The sequence below is a fragment of the Astyanax mexicanus genome, chromosome 10 (assembly GCF_023375975.1).
Source record: "Astyanax mexicanus isolate ESR-SI-001 chromosome 10, AstMex3_surface, whole genome shotgun sequence".
Taxonomy (NCBI): Eukaryota; Metazoa; Chordata; class Actinopteri; order Characiformes; family Acestrorhamphidae; genus Astyanax; species Astyanax mexicanus.
Window position 1 is genome coordinate 43,331,071 of NC_064417.1, and position 16,723 is coordinate 43,347,793.

Genomic DNA, 16,723 nt, shown 5'->3' on the forward strand with positions numbered 1-16,723 from the left:
ATTAAATGTTATTGTACTCCATCCTCATTAACTCTGTGAACTTCCTCAGCTACGAAAGGCTTGCTGAGTTTGGCCTGGCATGCAAAAGAGGGGGCATCCGCTCGCTTTTGTTACTGTTACTAATGGAATGGTGCACAATGAAACAGGTGCTGTCTATGTTTTATACATAGTCCACCAGATTTACACAGGAACACATAATGAAGATGCTTATTGAATACCTTATTGAATGTCCAGTCTAACCTGCAAGGGGCCAGTGTGGCTGCAGTGTCTTAACCCAAAGAATCCATAGTGACATTTGTGTCACAAACCCATTAAAAGCTGTGTAAATTTCCTAAAAGCACTCTGTCTTTTATTTTAACTTTAACTTGTGAAGTCCCTGAGTGACATAAACCTACTGAACATCCTAAAGGCATCACTACAGGACAGTGTGTGCAAATGTGTGTGTTCATTCATCTGACTTATTTAGATATGCTGGGTTAGTGCTGTTAGATAAAACTAGCTCCTATGAAAAGTGTATTTTTTTACTTTTACAGATCTGTTCCAACCATTAAACCATTCAAACATTTAAATAAAGGTTTTACATCCATATAACTAGTTCTGACTTGATTTCGAGGATATGTTAATTTTAATAATAGTTAGGAAATTGTTGTTGTGTCATTTATGTTTCATGATGATTTTAACCTTAAAATATTCACAGTCATGTTCCTGCAATAAGAAACAAACAGGAATGAGCTTCTCACAGAATTTAACTGATTTAATTTTCAATATTGAAACTGGCATCAATATTTAGAAATGGGTCTTGTCTGGACTCTTATGGGTTAAAATCATTTTATTGTTTTTACGTGTTAAACAGAGACAGAGATGCATACATGTCCACAATCACAACCCTTGGAGTTAGGATAAGATAATCTGCCCTTATTTATGATTTTATTGCTCGCAAATTTGCTTACGCTAGAGAATAATACAAGTGGGTCATTTAAGGTGGATCATAAAGACAGTGATACTGAGACTCCTGCGCCATCTGCTTGCGTGCTGAGGTTTTGCAAAGCGTAAGTACGAGAGTATAGAAGTGATTACTTATTAAATTCAGTCTCCGTTTATCGAGTTATGCGGTAAATAAAATACTGTTAAAACTAGCTAGCTTGTTTGTAAGACAGGTGTGGCTGCTGCAGGTTTTGATGTTCACATTCTAAACAGCAGAGGTCACCAAAATACAACAAGACATATAGGCCTGCACTGCAATGTGTGTTCAGCCTGCAGCAGACCCGTAACGTTTTTGAATTAATTCGTTTCCTGGTAAATTGAAGATAAAAACTGACCACTACTTGACGTTGGGGGCCCTAATTTGTCTACAGCAATTTAATTTTTACGAGTAGAGAATACCAATTTATAGTAAAAATGAATAACAAGAAAAAGTTCTTCCATTAAACGACATAAAACATGTTTTATCCAAAATTATAAATTAACATTAATATTTTATTAATATTTAATCCTTTTTTTCTAACTGTGGTGTAAATTATACATTACGTTATATAAACATATATAAGGATCATTCCTGGATCCTGGTACTTCTGAGCCTTCTCAATGTGACAGGGTTTAATTTTTAGCCATAACTCCATTCCAAATTGTAATTTTCATTTTTATTTATATAACAGAGTTAAAATGTTGAGCATGACAACCTCAGTTTGACATAACCTTTACATTTAAGTTTAAAAAGTGACGCTATATTATTTGCAGTTTTTTCTTTAAATGATGTGTGTGATATAACTGAGAATGTGTGTGTGTGAATTTGCTAATTTCATATAAAATATATGTATCTTTTGATGAAAAAATATATAATTAGGTAAAATAGACAAACATTTGGTTACATTATCAGCAACAATTTTTTTTTTTATTAAACAAGGATTTATTGTTCCAATATTACATTTTGTGAGAAATAATTATGTATACGGTTGGTAAGCTTTTTTTGTTACGAATTACAGTTTAGTTTTTATTTGTACATTTATGATTTTTTATGAGAATATGAGAATTATTTCTTGAGATTTTCTTTATTATTATTATTATTATTATTATTATTATTATTATTATTATTATTATTATTAATATTGCAGTCCCACCATCTAAAAAAATGATATGAAGTGAATAAGAAGTGATACATTAGTATTATTATATATACAGAAAAAATATGAAGGAAATAGAAACAGAAAAAAAATCAAAGTATAATAATATTTTAAGCATATTTAGAGCAGGTCATCCACGCCGGTCCGTGACGTACGATGTGCGCTGCTCACTGATTGGTCGAGACGCTTCACGTGAGCACTGGATCTGGGTCTCCGCCCACGAGTGGCCGCCAGCAGCAGAGTGAGAAACACAGCTGAGTGATTCACAGCGGAGTCAGGAATATGGGGGCATTTCGTGTATCAGTGATCTGTGGCTTTCGGTGGATATTTCGTGACCAGAATGCGAGGATTTGACGCCTTTCTCCGTTATTTTGGGAACTTAATCCACCCTAACTGCGTGAATGAGCGTTACAGGCTTTACAGCGGATAGAGAAACACAGGCGCCCTGATTAAACAAGTAAACCCGGCGGATTAATCCGCGGAATTACTGCGGACTTTTCCCGGTTTGGGAAATTAGTGGGATTGTTTTGAAACGGAGAGATCAGTTAACGTTATATTCGTGTAGAACTTCGCGTTAGATGGACTTGCTTTTATTATGAAGCTGTAGGCACTGTTTACCTTGCTTAACCGCAGCTTTCTTCTCCATCTGCTCCTGTCTTTTGCAGCTTTCAAGTCTATGTGAACATTTTTTTTTATTATTACGATATATTGATAACTTAGAAACACTAGACACAAAATAGATACACACAGCATATAGCTTAGCTAGGTTAACAATTGAGGACATCCAAGATTAAAAAGAAAAATAAATAACTCTTTTCATATAACCTATGGTAACTAAGCAAAGCTTTTTATTACTAAAACATTTAACTAAGCAACAAACCGCTCTGTTCTGTGTCTATAACTAAACTGACTCTATTAGTAAAAGAGACCACTAGTCTCATTTATCTCAGTGATCTCTGAAAAACGAGTATTCTGATATAACCTAGCTGTTAATATTCCTTTCTGGGTGGAATTAAAGGCAGCTACAGTTTCCCAGATTTTAAATAATCATTGTTAGCTTAAGCTAATGCCAGCTCTTTCACTTCAGCAGTTTTTTCATGGACTTGGTGTGAAGACAGTTTATTAGCTAGCTAGCTTTTTGTTAAAATAAAAAGGATGGGACGCTGTAAGTAACCTGGACCAACACTAGCTCCATTAATTAATTAGTTATATAGTTGGCTAATTAAATAATTGCTGAGAAATGTGTAGATGGCTCGCTAGTTGACTTGATTCCCTTCGTGCACTTGCTCCTTATTTATTCATCCTCTCGATTTAGCGGCTCCAGCTCAGTAGCAGAGCGTTTTATAGAGAGTCTGAACACTTGTTGTTACTGCAATTAACGTTACTGATAAACGCTAGAGAGAGCCAGCGAGGGAGACCTCAATGAATTGGCGTAAATGGAGCCAATAGGCTAAAACTTACAATAAAAATAGGCTCCAACTGATTGTACCGGATATTCCTTTAATTATAAAAAGGAGGATAAAATATTTTGTTTTTAAAAAAGTAAAGAAAACGAATGTGTATGTTTTCATTTTCGTACAGAAAACATGTTTTAGACAAGTAGCATTAAGTAGCATTATTGCTACTTCGAGCTGACTGTTGAAATGCGTATAACTCAAGTTTAAAAGCTTTAAAAAGTATGTCTTCGGGACTGAAACATTCCATATTGTCATATTTTTCATTATGGAAATGACCAAACATTAATAAACTATGATTTTACTCAGTTGCTCCATTTAAACCCATTCATTTTGGGCTCACTGTGGAGCGCTCCCTGGTGGTCAAACACAGCGGAAACGGTTTTTAAGTGGGTGTTCTCCTCTCTAGAGACTCTCAGTAAGTAGGTTGCTATGCAGCAGCCTAGCTAGGAGCTGGCGACTTAACGTTATTATCATCACTTGATGTAGCTAGGTGTACCATAGACATGTATTACTGTAGTTAGCTAGCTAGCTAACTAACTAGCCTAGCCGTGAAGACTCTGATTTATTTATGTTACGTTAGCTTAGCTAGCAAGCTAATATAACCTAAATAGCGTTATCTGTTTTGGTTAGGATACGCGCCAGTTAGCTATTAGCTAGAATAAATATTTAGTTCGTTTAAAGAGGGAAAACGGCTTCCTTTCACCCCACCACCGCTATGAATGTCATTTCAGTCCTCGCGTAGTTAAGTAAGTTAAGTCAGTTAGCTAGTTAGCTAAACTAGTTAGCTAGTTAACTATCCTTAGCTCCGCCACCAAAACAACAAACAAAGTGGAGCCAAGATATGAAAAGCGGACAAACTCGAGGGGAATAAAGTGTGCCGTGTGGACATGCCCTTTCCAGCAGCATGCAGGCTGATGGCAGCAGCAGCGGCAGCGTCGGTGGCAGTGCCCATGCCTCCCCGCCGGGCGCCGGGTCTTCAGCCGCCTCGCCGTGCCGGGTCCTCCCGGCGCTCACGCTCGGCATCGCGGCGGCGGCGGTGCTCCTGCAGTTTGGCTGTGGGGGACTCAGCCTAGCGGCGTTTTTCCTCAAGCTGTCCATTTCTGTCTCCTTCACGCTCTTCTGTTTCCTGCTGGGCTGCTTCGGTTTACTCGCCAAGAAGAGCCCTCTTAAACTCAGCAGATTCCCCACGGCCAAGAGGCAGCAGGCGCCCAACCTGCTGGATAAACTGATGGTAAGGATGCTGCAGCTGTTCGCTGCCCTTTGGGTGGATAGGTAGGTTAAAAAGCTTAAAGGAGAACTCCGGTGTAAAATGGACCTGGGATGTAGTGAAACGGGATAACAAGTAAGAACTTTTATCAGATAGCCCACCTCCATTCAACCCCTGCATTTCAAAATATAGAGCGTTTAGCCGATGCTTCCAACAGTAGGGCTGTGCGATACTACAAATTTTGGTATTAATCTAATACCAAGTAAATACAGGGCCAGTACTGCTGATACCGATACCAATACCGATACGGTTTACTAGGGGTGGGTTATATTGCTCTAAAATAATATCACGATATTTCAGGGTATTTTTGTGATAACGATATACTTGGCGATAGAGGAAAACTAAAATAATTCATTCATTTCAGGAATATAGTATAATAGTATAACAGAATAATCATAATGTGGCAAAATAAATAATATAGCATAAAGCAGGGGTCACCAACATGGTGCCCGCGGGCACCAGGTAGCCCGCAAGGACCTTATGAGTAGCCCGCAGACCTGGTCTAAAAATAGCATTTTTTTAAATCACAGTTGCATTGGTGTAATTTTAGATTATATTAGATTAATATTAGTTTAGAGATAGCCTATAGTTTATATATTATACAATATAATGTAATATAATATGTAATATTATATTAAAATATAATATAATATAAAATGTAAACAATTGCAGAGATTTATAAAAATAGTGTTGCATATTGATATGTGTCTTCACATAGATGAATGTCATTAATTATTAATAATAACATATAATTAAAGGTAAATTGAGAAAAGTTGTAATTTCATGTGTGTATCAAACTGGTAGCCCTTCGCATTAATTGGTACCGAAGAAGTAGCTCTCAGGTTCAAAAAGGTTGGTGACCCCTGGCATAAAGTAATATAATGCAGCAAATAATATTGCAGAATATTTAGTGCATGCATATAAACTGCAAACTAAAACAATTATACAATAAATAAACCTAAAGCTTCACAGTAAATAATAGACTACTTTTAAGACAAAACACCCCTATTATCACAATATGGATTTTTAATATCATGATATTTCTGTGTCACGATATATTGTATACGATATAATATTGCCCACCCCTACTGTATACTACTATCTACTTTTGTGTTCTGAGCAAATGTTGTCAGCACTGTGTTTTCCCTGAAAAACTACTGGTTTCTAAGACATGGTTGCATTTACCAGTTATCATTAATGACATGGCATTAATGAGAAAGAGGGGCTATTTGAGCATGAGTGAATTAAGAGAAGAGCAGTGTTGTACGGCCAGTCGGTCACTCTGTAAATGCCTTTAGTTGTGCTAAAGAGGAACTGAAACTTAAGAATCAATGTCATCACACAACTATCGATCAATACCTAATACCAACATTAGTATCATACTATCCATTAATTAATATTTAAAAATTTGAACTGCCCACTCCTACCCAACAGGCCTAACTACAGTGCTAGTGATATGGGGCATAGCACTCTCCATGCAAATAAATAGCTTAGAGAAACATATTGCAAAATGAATCCAGTGAACATGCATTAATATTACAGAGATAATTTCAGCAACAGCTGGAATTCATGCATTCCTACAGAATTAATTTTGAAATCTGTTCCCTAACCCAGAGAGCTACCCCTAGGTCCTGCACATTTTAAAGTTCTCAGTGCCTTGTTTTTAAAAATGTCAGGGCCCTCAAAATTTTACCAATAAAATGTGTAGCTACCTTGAGTTTTGAGTTAATGGTGTAAAAATAGTGATTTCTTTGCAAGACCAATGCTACGCCCCTACCGCTAGAGTGGTGGCCTCTATTCTCTGCAATTTTAGTTAAAAGAGTGGAATTCTAAGCTTACTGTAAATAAATGGAAGCACTTTGCTCACCCAAATAAACAGTTGTGTGTGTGTAGATTAACGTCCAGCGCTCGTTTGACTTTGCAATAATGTTATTTTTTTTAAGAGTTACAGTTACAGTTACTGTCGTCCCCCAGTGGCAAGAGCTGCTTAATTTGGGTCCTCTAATCTCGGCCACTTTTTGCACAGTTTTTGCACACAGATTTACAATATTGAGAGCAATACTAAAATAATGTTTTTTTTGACTGGATTTTTTGTGAGAATAAAGTTTGTGTTCGTATAAGGCAGGAAGTGGCATGTTTTAAATTTCCTTAATGCAATGAGCAGAGAGAGAGAAAGGAATAAGCAATTGGCAGAACTGGCTGATAATAAGGAAACATACGTAGCATTGAAACCTGTTGGGAGCATCAGCTAAAAGCTCTGAATTTTCGAAATGATGTGGGTGAACAGAGGTGGGGTATTTAACAAAAGATCATACTTGTTATCATGTTTCATTAGACCCCAAGTCCATTTCACACTGGAGTTCTCCTTTCAAAGATGTAATGCACCCAAAACATGAATGTTTATTCAGTGTTCTTTAGGATGCTCTCAGGGTAGTGCCTGCTTAACTTGACTTGTAGTCCTGCTTGGGCATGATGGTCGTACTGGTCTTTCAGCTTTCTCCTGTTGGTCAACTAGTTTGGCCATAATTTTCATGCTATGTTGTACAGTTGGGACATGCTAGTCAAGCTTGGTCATCCTGGTTGTTTGGCATGGTCAGGTTAATCATGTTTGCAGACCAGCTAAACTTAAACATAAAAACACAGTTACCCTATGCTGATCAAAAGCTATGCAAGTCAACTAGCTTAACCAGCCTGACCAGATTGAGCTGCCCATGCTGTTTTTATATCAGTAGGGCATGCAACAGTAATATACTAGAGTGCAGTTCCTGTAGAATCTGCGAGTGTGACTACAGTGCTGATTTGTTGTGTGGGGCAAGAAGCGAGGGATGAAATAAAATGACAAATAGAGGAGTGCTGGTCAGTATGGCTCAGGACTAGAGCTCAGTTACCTGCCCAGATGGCATACATCAGTTATGGTGGCTGTCAGTACACAAAGTCTCTGGCTTGAGTCTATGTAAAATTGAATGTACAGAAGAAGTACGTTCAGTTTGATGCCTGTGGGGTAAAAAGAAAGACTGGGGTTTGGTATGGGTGAAAAAAAGGGACTCAATAGAGGAATGAGGGATGGTTATAATGGTGCTCAATCAAGATCATGGACAGCCCAGTCTGTTTACGTGTAGTGACGAGCCAAACAGGTCTTGGTCTACTCTTTGATATTTTTGGGAACTGAGATACTTTTGGATTTAAACGGTCACAAATTAATATTGTATTTGTCTTTAGTAGACTGTGTCTGAAACATAGGAAATAAGGCAGGACTGTACCCAGTAATGTCTAAATGACAGTGTAGCTAAACTCTCACATCTAGCATTAAGCTGCTGATGCTTTGGCATTGTCAGGGTGTTATGTTGCCTCTTGAGACAGGGTGGAGGCATCAAGTCAGCAAACTACTTCCAGTTTTAGACACAACCATTGTTTTGCATGTTTATGTTGTCCCCATTTGTCAGTGACCTCTTGAAACGTGTTTAACATTTCTTGCAATAAAGAAAAATTTTATATGTTTAAAATTCACATTTAAGTAACAAATATGAAAAAAATATGACCAAATGTGCAAAAATAATCTTTGTAAAAAGGGATGAACCAAAATGTACATTTCGGCCTGAAACCAAATAAAAATGTAAGGATTTATCCAGATACTGAAGTTAAAAGGTGTTTTTTGAACACTAAACACTTTTAGCATTCCAGCAATTATACAAAGAACAGTATTGTTGGGTGTCATTTATTTGATCTTTTCACTTATTTGGCTAATTTTCAGCTGAATAATTTTAGTTGTCACATATATGGTGCATCCCTATACTTTGTAGTAAATCAAAATTGGTTAGTGGCTAAAATGAATGATTTGGTCCACAATAGAAGTACATTTTTCGGTGATGATTATAATGGTAAATATTGTCATATTGAACAGCTCTATCGAACCCCCTAGAGGAAATTAATTTTACAGCCAGGCACACTAAACACACATCATAAAAACTGAAAAAACATCAACAGCATCCACAAAAGTGCACAATATTGCTCATATCATTCTTTAAATCCAGAAGTATAAAAACATATCCCGCGTTAAATATTCTTTTAAATATTATATACTTTTAAGTCTGATTTGAGTCTGATATTTATTTTTGGGATGAGTTGTGATACTGATTTTTTTTAGCCTTAATGTTAATTTCTATTATAATATTAGTAACTCAGCCAGGAATAAGGTTGGTGTCTAAACATTGTTGTGAAAGGACTTACTATACATACTATGTTGTGAAGATTTGACCCTGGTGTAGAGCGTTTGAAACCCTGTGAACATAAGAACAATGTGTATGACTAGTATGTGTGCATCATTGTTCTACTCACTGTAAAACTGCTGTTTGCCATTATAGACAGCGTAACAGCTGTTTCAAAAGGAGCTATTGAACTTTCAAACAACATTATCAAACATTGCCTACCCATTGACATATGGACAGTGTGAAAATGGTATTCTGAGAAACAGTTGTGAAAACTGTTTGTGTTTATAAAATGGCTGATTCTATAGTTCTCTTGGACTAACTAGATCTCTAAATCTCTCTTTTCTGTGTTTTTATAGGGGCGTTTTTCTGTCCCGCTGCTGGATGCAGCACAGACCAGACGAGTGGTCGTGTCTCACAATATGGATAAAGCCCTTAAAGAAGGTGAGTACCCTAATAAATACTCAGGAATGTGGAGAATTCAAGTAATGTTCCTGACTTCTTTTAAACCTATTTAAAGCTTTCTGGGAAATTAAGTGTTCTTTCTTGAGAAATGGATAAAGAATGCATAATAGGCACACTGCACAAAATATGTTGTTCTAGCAGCCCCAGCACAATGTGGGCATGCACAGTAGTCACACTGCCAGATGTGCAATGTCATCAAAGTAGGGCTGCAACGATTATTTAACATTGACGTTTTTTAAAGTTACAAATTACCAAATTGTCCATTGTTGTTTTGAAGCAATACCAAAATCTTGGATACATGCAGTGCATTATTTATGCCATGCCATGCTGGATCTATGGTGCCCCCCCCCCCCCCCCCTTAGTATTATACTGCCCTGATTAGAATAAACAAGTGAATCTAAAGCTGAATCATATCCTTTCAGTGTGTGGAAACTCTATTGACATTCTTTGTTTTTGCTGTGTCAGCCTAGTTCAAGAACAAGCTGTACAGAGAAGGAAAAAACAGCAGAGCCAAGATGCTTGAAAATCCATCTTCTGCAGATGCTGCTGTTTCAAAGTCAGGAAAATAGTGGACACATTTCATGTCAAAGTCTATAAACCTCACCTGTCAGCTGATGAGGGAGTGATGGATAGGGTTGTCACTGACGAAGACAGCAGAGGGAGAATGAGAGAGCAAAAATGCAAGATTTTCTGCCTATATACACTGCCTGGCCAAAAAAAAGTCGCCACCTGGATTTAACTAAGCAAATGATAACTAAGCAAATGATGGTTGCTGCAGTTGGTCTGCAGGTCTAGGTTCAGCAACAGTATGTGCTGAAAGAATGAGGTCAGCTGACTACCTGAATAAACTGAATATAGACCAGGTTATTCCATCAATGGATTTTTTTTCCCCTGATGACATGGGCATATTTGAAGATGACAATGTCAAGATTCATGGGGCTGGAATTCAGGGAGCATGAGATCATCATTTTCACACATGGATTGGCAGCCAAAGAGTCCAGACCTTAAACCCCATTGAGAATCTTTGGAATGTGCTGGAGAAGATGCTGCTGCAAGATCTTGGTGAAAAATTAATGCAACACTGGATTGAAATAAATTTTGTGACATTGCAGAAGCTTATTGAAACAGTTCCACAGCGAATTTTTGCTATAATCAATGCTAAAAGTGGTCCAACAAAATAAAAGAGTGTGTGACCCTTTTGTTTTGTGTTGACTTCTGTTTTGGCCTGGCAATGTTTTTGGCATCTAAAATTATTTGTCCGAAAAAGCTGAAAAGGTCAAATGATTTATATAACCTGTGACTAGTTAAACATTTTTTTTACACACTTGAACATGAGCTCCACAGGGCTGGCATAGTAACATAAGCTGACCTAATAGCATTTTGTTTGTTTACCAAACTGTAATTTTCAAACACATGACTTAGAGAACACTACTGAAGTAAAGTCCTCATTAGAAAAGCACTAAGCTAAATTCATAACTATAGTTTAATTTATGACTAAAATTTCTCTGCTGTGGTAGCTAGCTAAATGTGTGAATAGCATAACAAAACTGAAAGAAATTCATTGTTCAAATAGCACTTCTAGGGTGAGATTTAATAAATATTTTTAAATTGTAGATCTGTAGTTGCATCTTTACATATTAACTCTTGATTAATACAGGTTGTAGTTGGCACTGTACGAATCACCACATACTGCCCATGCCTGCATGCCGTCTTGGCTTTGCCGCCATCTGTCTCTCTTAATTCCTCCATTCAGACACTCCTGCATCACCTACTGAATCTTTCCATGCCAGAGCCAGCCTGTAGACTTCCTGTTTTTTATTTCTGGCTTCTGATAGCAAAAGTCTTGGCTTATGTTCATTGAAGTTCACATTTAATGTGCTTCAATTATGGCTCAGAATAAGCCGTGATTCAGGAACGCTCCAGGGCTTCAGTGAACTGTAAACAGGGTGTAATTTGTGAGGGAGAGTGTGAAGCGTTGTATTTTTCTGTAGTTGTCTCAGACGTGGAGTGGTGTTTGAAACCTGGAGCTGGGGTATTTTTGGATGCTGAGCTCAGAGACCGTGACTTCTGACGGCGCACATTTCCGCTGCCTTAGCATTTGTTTTTCTCCTCTCCCTCCTCCCCTTTTGTTTTTTCCTTAGAGTGGGCGAAATTAGATTACAACACATGCCACTGGTTACACGTGCCAAGTGTGTAGTTCATCTTTGTGGCAGTTTTTTTATTATTATTATTTTATTATTTTAAAAACACTGATTGCTTTTAGTTTTTAATATTAAAGCAAGATGTGGTGTGTTTGATCTTCTGAATACATTCAAATTAATAGGCTTTGAAGAGAATATGCTTTGATTGGACAAGGTGGAGACAGCTGGTGCAAACACTAATTGGTCTAGACCAGTGACTGTAAAACAACATGAATGCTCTGGTTCCATTGCATTCTGTTCTGTGGGAATGGAGCCAGATATGGTTCCAGTTTGCTTTTATTTCTTATTCAATCATTTCAGCTGGTGTGAAAACAGTATTCATACTTTGTACACAGGTGATCTCCCTCTGGTCCCAAATAAATTATGAAGTATTTAATTTATGGTGAAAACATGATCCGACCTCGACCTGACACAGCAGTCAAATGTACTTCTCATGTTTGACCTAAAAGGCTGTTCAGGTGCAGTTTTAACTGATTTATTACCCATGTAATTACTACAGCTATTGACGATAGGAATGCCATTCCTGTCGTTGTTCCATGCCAAGCTACATTGAAATACATGCCAGTCCAGAACACAGAACCTTCTTCCTGTATTTACTTTCTTGCTCTGCCCCAGAACAGCTCTGACCAGTAAGCGGAGAGAGTGTTCTTACTTGGTTTATTGTGATGCCTTTTGTTTTGTGATGCAGTTTGTTGCACTTGCGATTTTGTCTTGTGCAAACCCAATGTGCTAACTGATTCTCTAATCCAGAGAAACAAACTACAGGTTAGGGATGTGCCATATCGTATGTTCTGCAATAATGCCTATATTTTTGAATATTGTGATTGATATTATACCCTGAAATATTGTGCCATGTCACACACCACTTTTTATTAGGGTACTTAGTTTTTGCTGTTTTCAGCAAAAAGAAAATCATTTCTGTTCAGTGTCATTTATTTTACGTTGATTCTGGATATATGGAAATATTTGAAGTGCATTATTAGTATCATGACATTCTGGATCACTTCTCTTCTGTTACAACAAATCTGATAAATTCTTGTATTTTTTATTATCTCAGTTAGGGGTGTGCCATATCATATTGTATGCAATAATAGAATTTAGTAATTTGGTAGTAGTGTATTCTTAAAATTTTTTTCAATGTTTTTAATGTTTTGTCATATCGCCAAAATCATGATATTATTTTAGGGCCATATTGCCCACCCACTACAGAAGTAAAAATACTGTTACAGTGGCAGGTTTTGTTTCGATATGAAAAGAGATTTTAGAGAACTAATGCAGTAATAGTACAACAGATCTCCTTGTAAAAAAAACAAGACAAAAAAGGCAAGCATAGTTTTGTCACTCCTCAGCCACCACACTCGCTGTATTGCTACTAGGTTACCAGATCCCTCGTAAAAAGTCCACACTAAACTGTTTTTTCTTCCCGCGAGACAGGTTTAAGCCTGACAAGAAATATCGTCAAGTTTTAATCTCGAGATCTCGTCAAACCCCTATAAATGCGCTCTTTATATAGACCATATATTCAGTGGATTTTAGATATGAAGGGTCCTGATGAACATGTCCCATGACTAACACTGGGGTAGGGATGCTGCATGAGGATGGCAGCTGACCTGATTTTGAGGCTAACTAAACTATTTTTTTTTTGTTCACAGATTTTGTTTTACTAGGGTAGTTTTCAAGATATTGGAATTATATTAATATATTTATATAAATTTAATTCATATGAAGTTCAAACTCAACCTTATCTGACATATTTTTAAATTTAAAACCTTTGCACTAAAGATAAGAGGTGGAGACAGACTTACTTGCATACTGTTTTGGTAGACCAGACACCTTTGTGCATGTGAAACATGTCTCAGACTGCCTTCCTTGAGCTCACAGCACAGGAGAAAAGCAAGTTTTCTCCACTGAATACCCAATTTGGGTATCCTGTAAGTGTAATTTTCCTACAATGAACATGCAGGTCATTTAAGTTTGGCTATAACTCAGCTACTCCATGTAAACAACAGAAGCGTCTTGCAAACAGTTAACTGTATTCAATGTTGTTAAACACGTAATTCTTAAGTGTAACTTGGCCTTCTTATGATAACAGAATAGCGTTTTAAAAACTGATCTTCTAAAGAACCAAATGTTGTTCTTAAAACAAATAACTTTTTTTTGCAGAGTTGTACAGATGGTACTAAAACGGTGCTACAAAATGCTTCATGCTAGCTTGATGTTCTCTGTAGCCATATGTAATTGAGTTCCAGGTGTAGTGTGAATGAGAAATCACACTGGTACACACACTTGCTAATTCTATTAGTGCAGTAATACTACAGCAGTGTGGTGGCACAGGCAGTGAGGCCTAGGATTACATCACAGTGCTGGCTTACATATGATTAACTCTTAGCATAGCGCCACAGTTGTATTTAAACAGTGTAAGCTAACACGTAAGTCAAGTTGTGAGCTGGTGCTCTAGTGTGTATTCAATCAGGCCTTGTAGTCAGCAACAGAGGCCTGTTGATCCAGTGTGTTGTGCTGTACAGATGACTCTGTGTTTACAACAACACATTCAGACTTTGCTCTCTTTCACAAACATGTGACTTATTTCTTTCATTAGCTAATGTACAGGAGAATGAAGAAATTCTCATGTATTTGTACAAAGTGTCACTGTCCCTAACATTCTCGGGTGCATTTTCTCATACACAGATTAAGTTTAAGGATTACACAGCATTTTTAATGCAGATCAATTTCAATTGAGAAGAAAATGGTCTATTTAGTTATACAGTTAGTGCTTGACATAGAGCATAATGCACAATGGTGAACTGTTTATGTTTACACCAACTGTTTCCCAGTTACCTTATGCTCCCTATTAGTAATGTGAATTGCGATATAAAGTGAATGCAAAAAAGTAATTGTGTAAAAAAAAAAAAAAAAAAAAAAAAATGCATTTTTAGGCAATCATAAAAAAGTGGTATCTAACAACAGATTACCACACTTTGATTTGACCCGACTACCAGCTATACTTCTTATGTTTGAGTTCATGGCTGTTCAGGTGCAGTTTAACTTGATTTATTACCAAATAATTACTATAGCTATTAGTGGTGCAGGAAAAAATCGTTTCAAGCTCGATTCGTGTTTTTAACATTGAACGATTCAGAATCGATTCTCATTTTCAAAAAAAAAGTTTTTTATTGCGGGTGCAGCTACTGTCTCGCGGAGCTTTTTAACAGTACCGTGGAGCTCAGCTACTGTCGCATGGAGCTTTTACTGTCCTGCAAAGCTCTTTAACTGTTAAAGAGCTCTGCAGGATAGTAGATACACTCCGCGAGACAGTTAAAAAGCTCCGTGCGACAGTAGGGTGAGTGTCACGAGACAGCAGCAACAGGACAGGGAAAGTTTTTGCTCTTACTGCCTTTCCCTATTGGGCTACAGAGAGGCGCGTAGTGTCGTGTTGCGGTGTTTGTTGTTGCGCCGCTAAAGTATGGAAGATGAAGAAAAAGAAATCCAACCGATTTGAAAATCAGAAAAAAATCGAATCGTGACCTTAAGAATCGATACTGAATCGAATTGTGGGATTCCCAAAGATTCACAGCCCTAACAGCTATGAATAAATTCTGTCTCTGCTACTACTCCATGCAAAGCTGGTTTTGTACAATGAACGTGGTATGTGGTGCTTTACACTGCACAAATATACGTGCTGGTCCAGAACACAGGACCGTCCGGTGTTTACTTGCTTGCTCCTGCCCCAAACAGCTCTGACCAGTTAGCAGAGAGAATAGGTTCACATGGTTTGTCGTGACGTTTTTTTATTTACTTGTGATTTTCCTTGTGTGAAAACAAACCAAACCAAGGGGAAATTGCTCCAAGTAAATAAAATATTTAACTAATTCAGACAAAAGAAACTAACTACAGGTGTGAAAACAAGCTCAGTGTTAAAGATCAGGACCAGGTAGAGTATTGAAACTAATGTAGAGATGGTTAATTCTACCCCACTGTCATTCAGAGCACAGACCTGAACCTTAACAACTAGACTCCTCTGGCCGGCAAATGTCTTCTGTGAAGCATCTTTATATAGCACAGTGCTGGAGACAGCCAGGCGTGCTGTGATTGCAGGTCTCAACCCGTCACAGTGACGCATAGTAGAGGGGAGAGATAGCAGTCGGAGACTTCAGTCGTTTGATGTCCCGGTTGACTCATGCATATTGTAAGAATCTGATTAACAGGAGGAGGAAGAGAGGGAGGCAGTGAGGGAGAGAGAGATGGGAACAGGAGGAAGACAGACAGGGCTTGCTCAGTTTTTGGATTCTGTGCTGTTGGTATTCCACAAGACAGTTTCTCCTTTAATAATTAAATAGACAATTTTCCTCATGAACTATTGATCGTCATATGTGGTACCTTGTGGCCCTTAGGGCCTGTTTTTCCCCCCAAAAATCTGTCATAAAAGAATTATGTGAATGAGTTGTTCTGCCTTGTTGTTCTGTAGTTCAGAGGCTCAGAACAAACTTTAAACAAGGACATGTTGCAGTCTTTCCTGTAAGGTTAGGTTTTTTTTTTATGCAGTTACAATTTTTTTTATAAACTTTTGACTGATCTGAAGCAATAATTTAACCATGTAAGAAGTAAGTGTAATTTCTTTTTCCCAAAAACCGTGCAGACTTTCTCTGTGGGAATTACTCACTCATTAGGCCTAACCTCCAATGGTATTTTTGACCATTTTCTGACCATGATTTCATTCAATCATTCAATCATTCATTCATTCATTCATTCATTCATTTTTATTTTATTTTATTTTATTTTATTTTATTTTATTTCATTTTATTTCATTTCATTTCATTTCATTTTATTAGTCATTCTCCTTGCTCTCAGTTTGCAGATTACTCATGCCTGACAGATCATGCACGTCAGGCAGGTAGAACGGGGACAGGAACAGGGTTTCAGTGTCTGCTGCTACCTCCATGATCCCTGTTTAACCCAGTGTCCATCCTCTGACCTTGCCTAATTGGATGATAGGCATCGTTGGGCCTGC

At 37.5% G+C, this 16,723-nt stretch overlaps 1 protein-coding gene across 1 annotated transcript in view; it reads left to right on the plus strand.

The window, feature by feature from the left end:
* Nucleotides 1-2,350: 2,350 nt before the first annotated feature.
* The window catches only part of snx25 (sorting nexin 25), a 72,314-nt gene continuing 57,941 nt past the window's right edge, over nucleotides 2,351-16,723 (plus strand). The window contains exons 1-2 of the mRNA XM_022683538.2: nucleotides 2,351-4,808; nucleotides 9,409-9,493. Of these exons, the coding sequence (XP_022539259.2) occupies nucleotides 4,482-4,808; nucleotides 9,409-9,493 (412 nt within the window). The 5' untranslated portion in view covers nucleotides 2,351-4,481. The remainder of the gene's footprint in view (nucleotides 4,809-9,408; nucleotides 9,494-16,723) is intronic.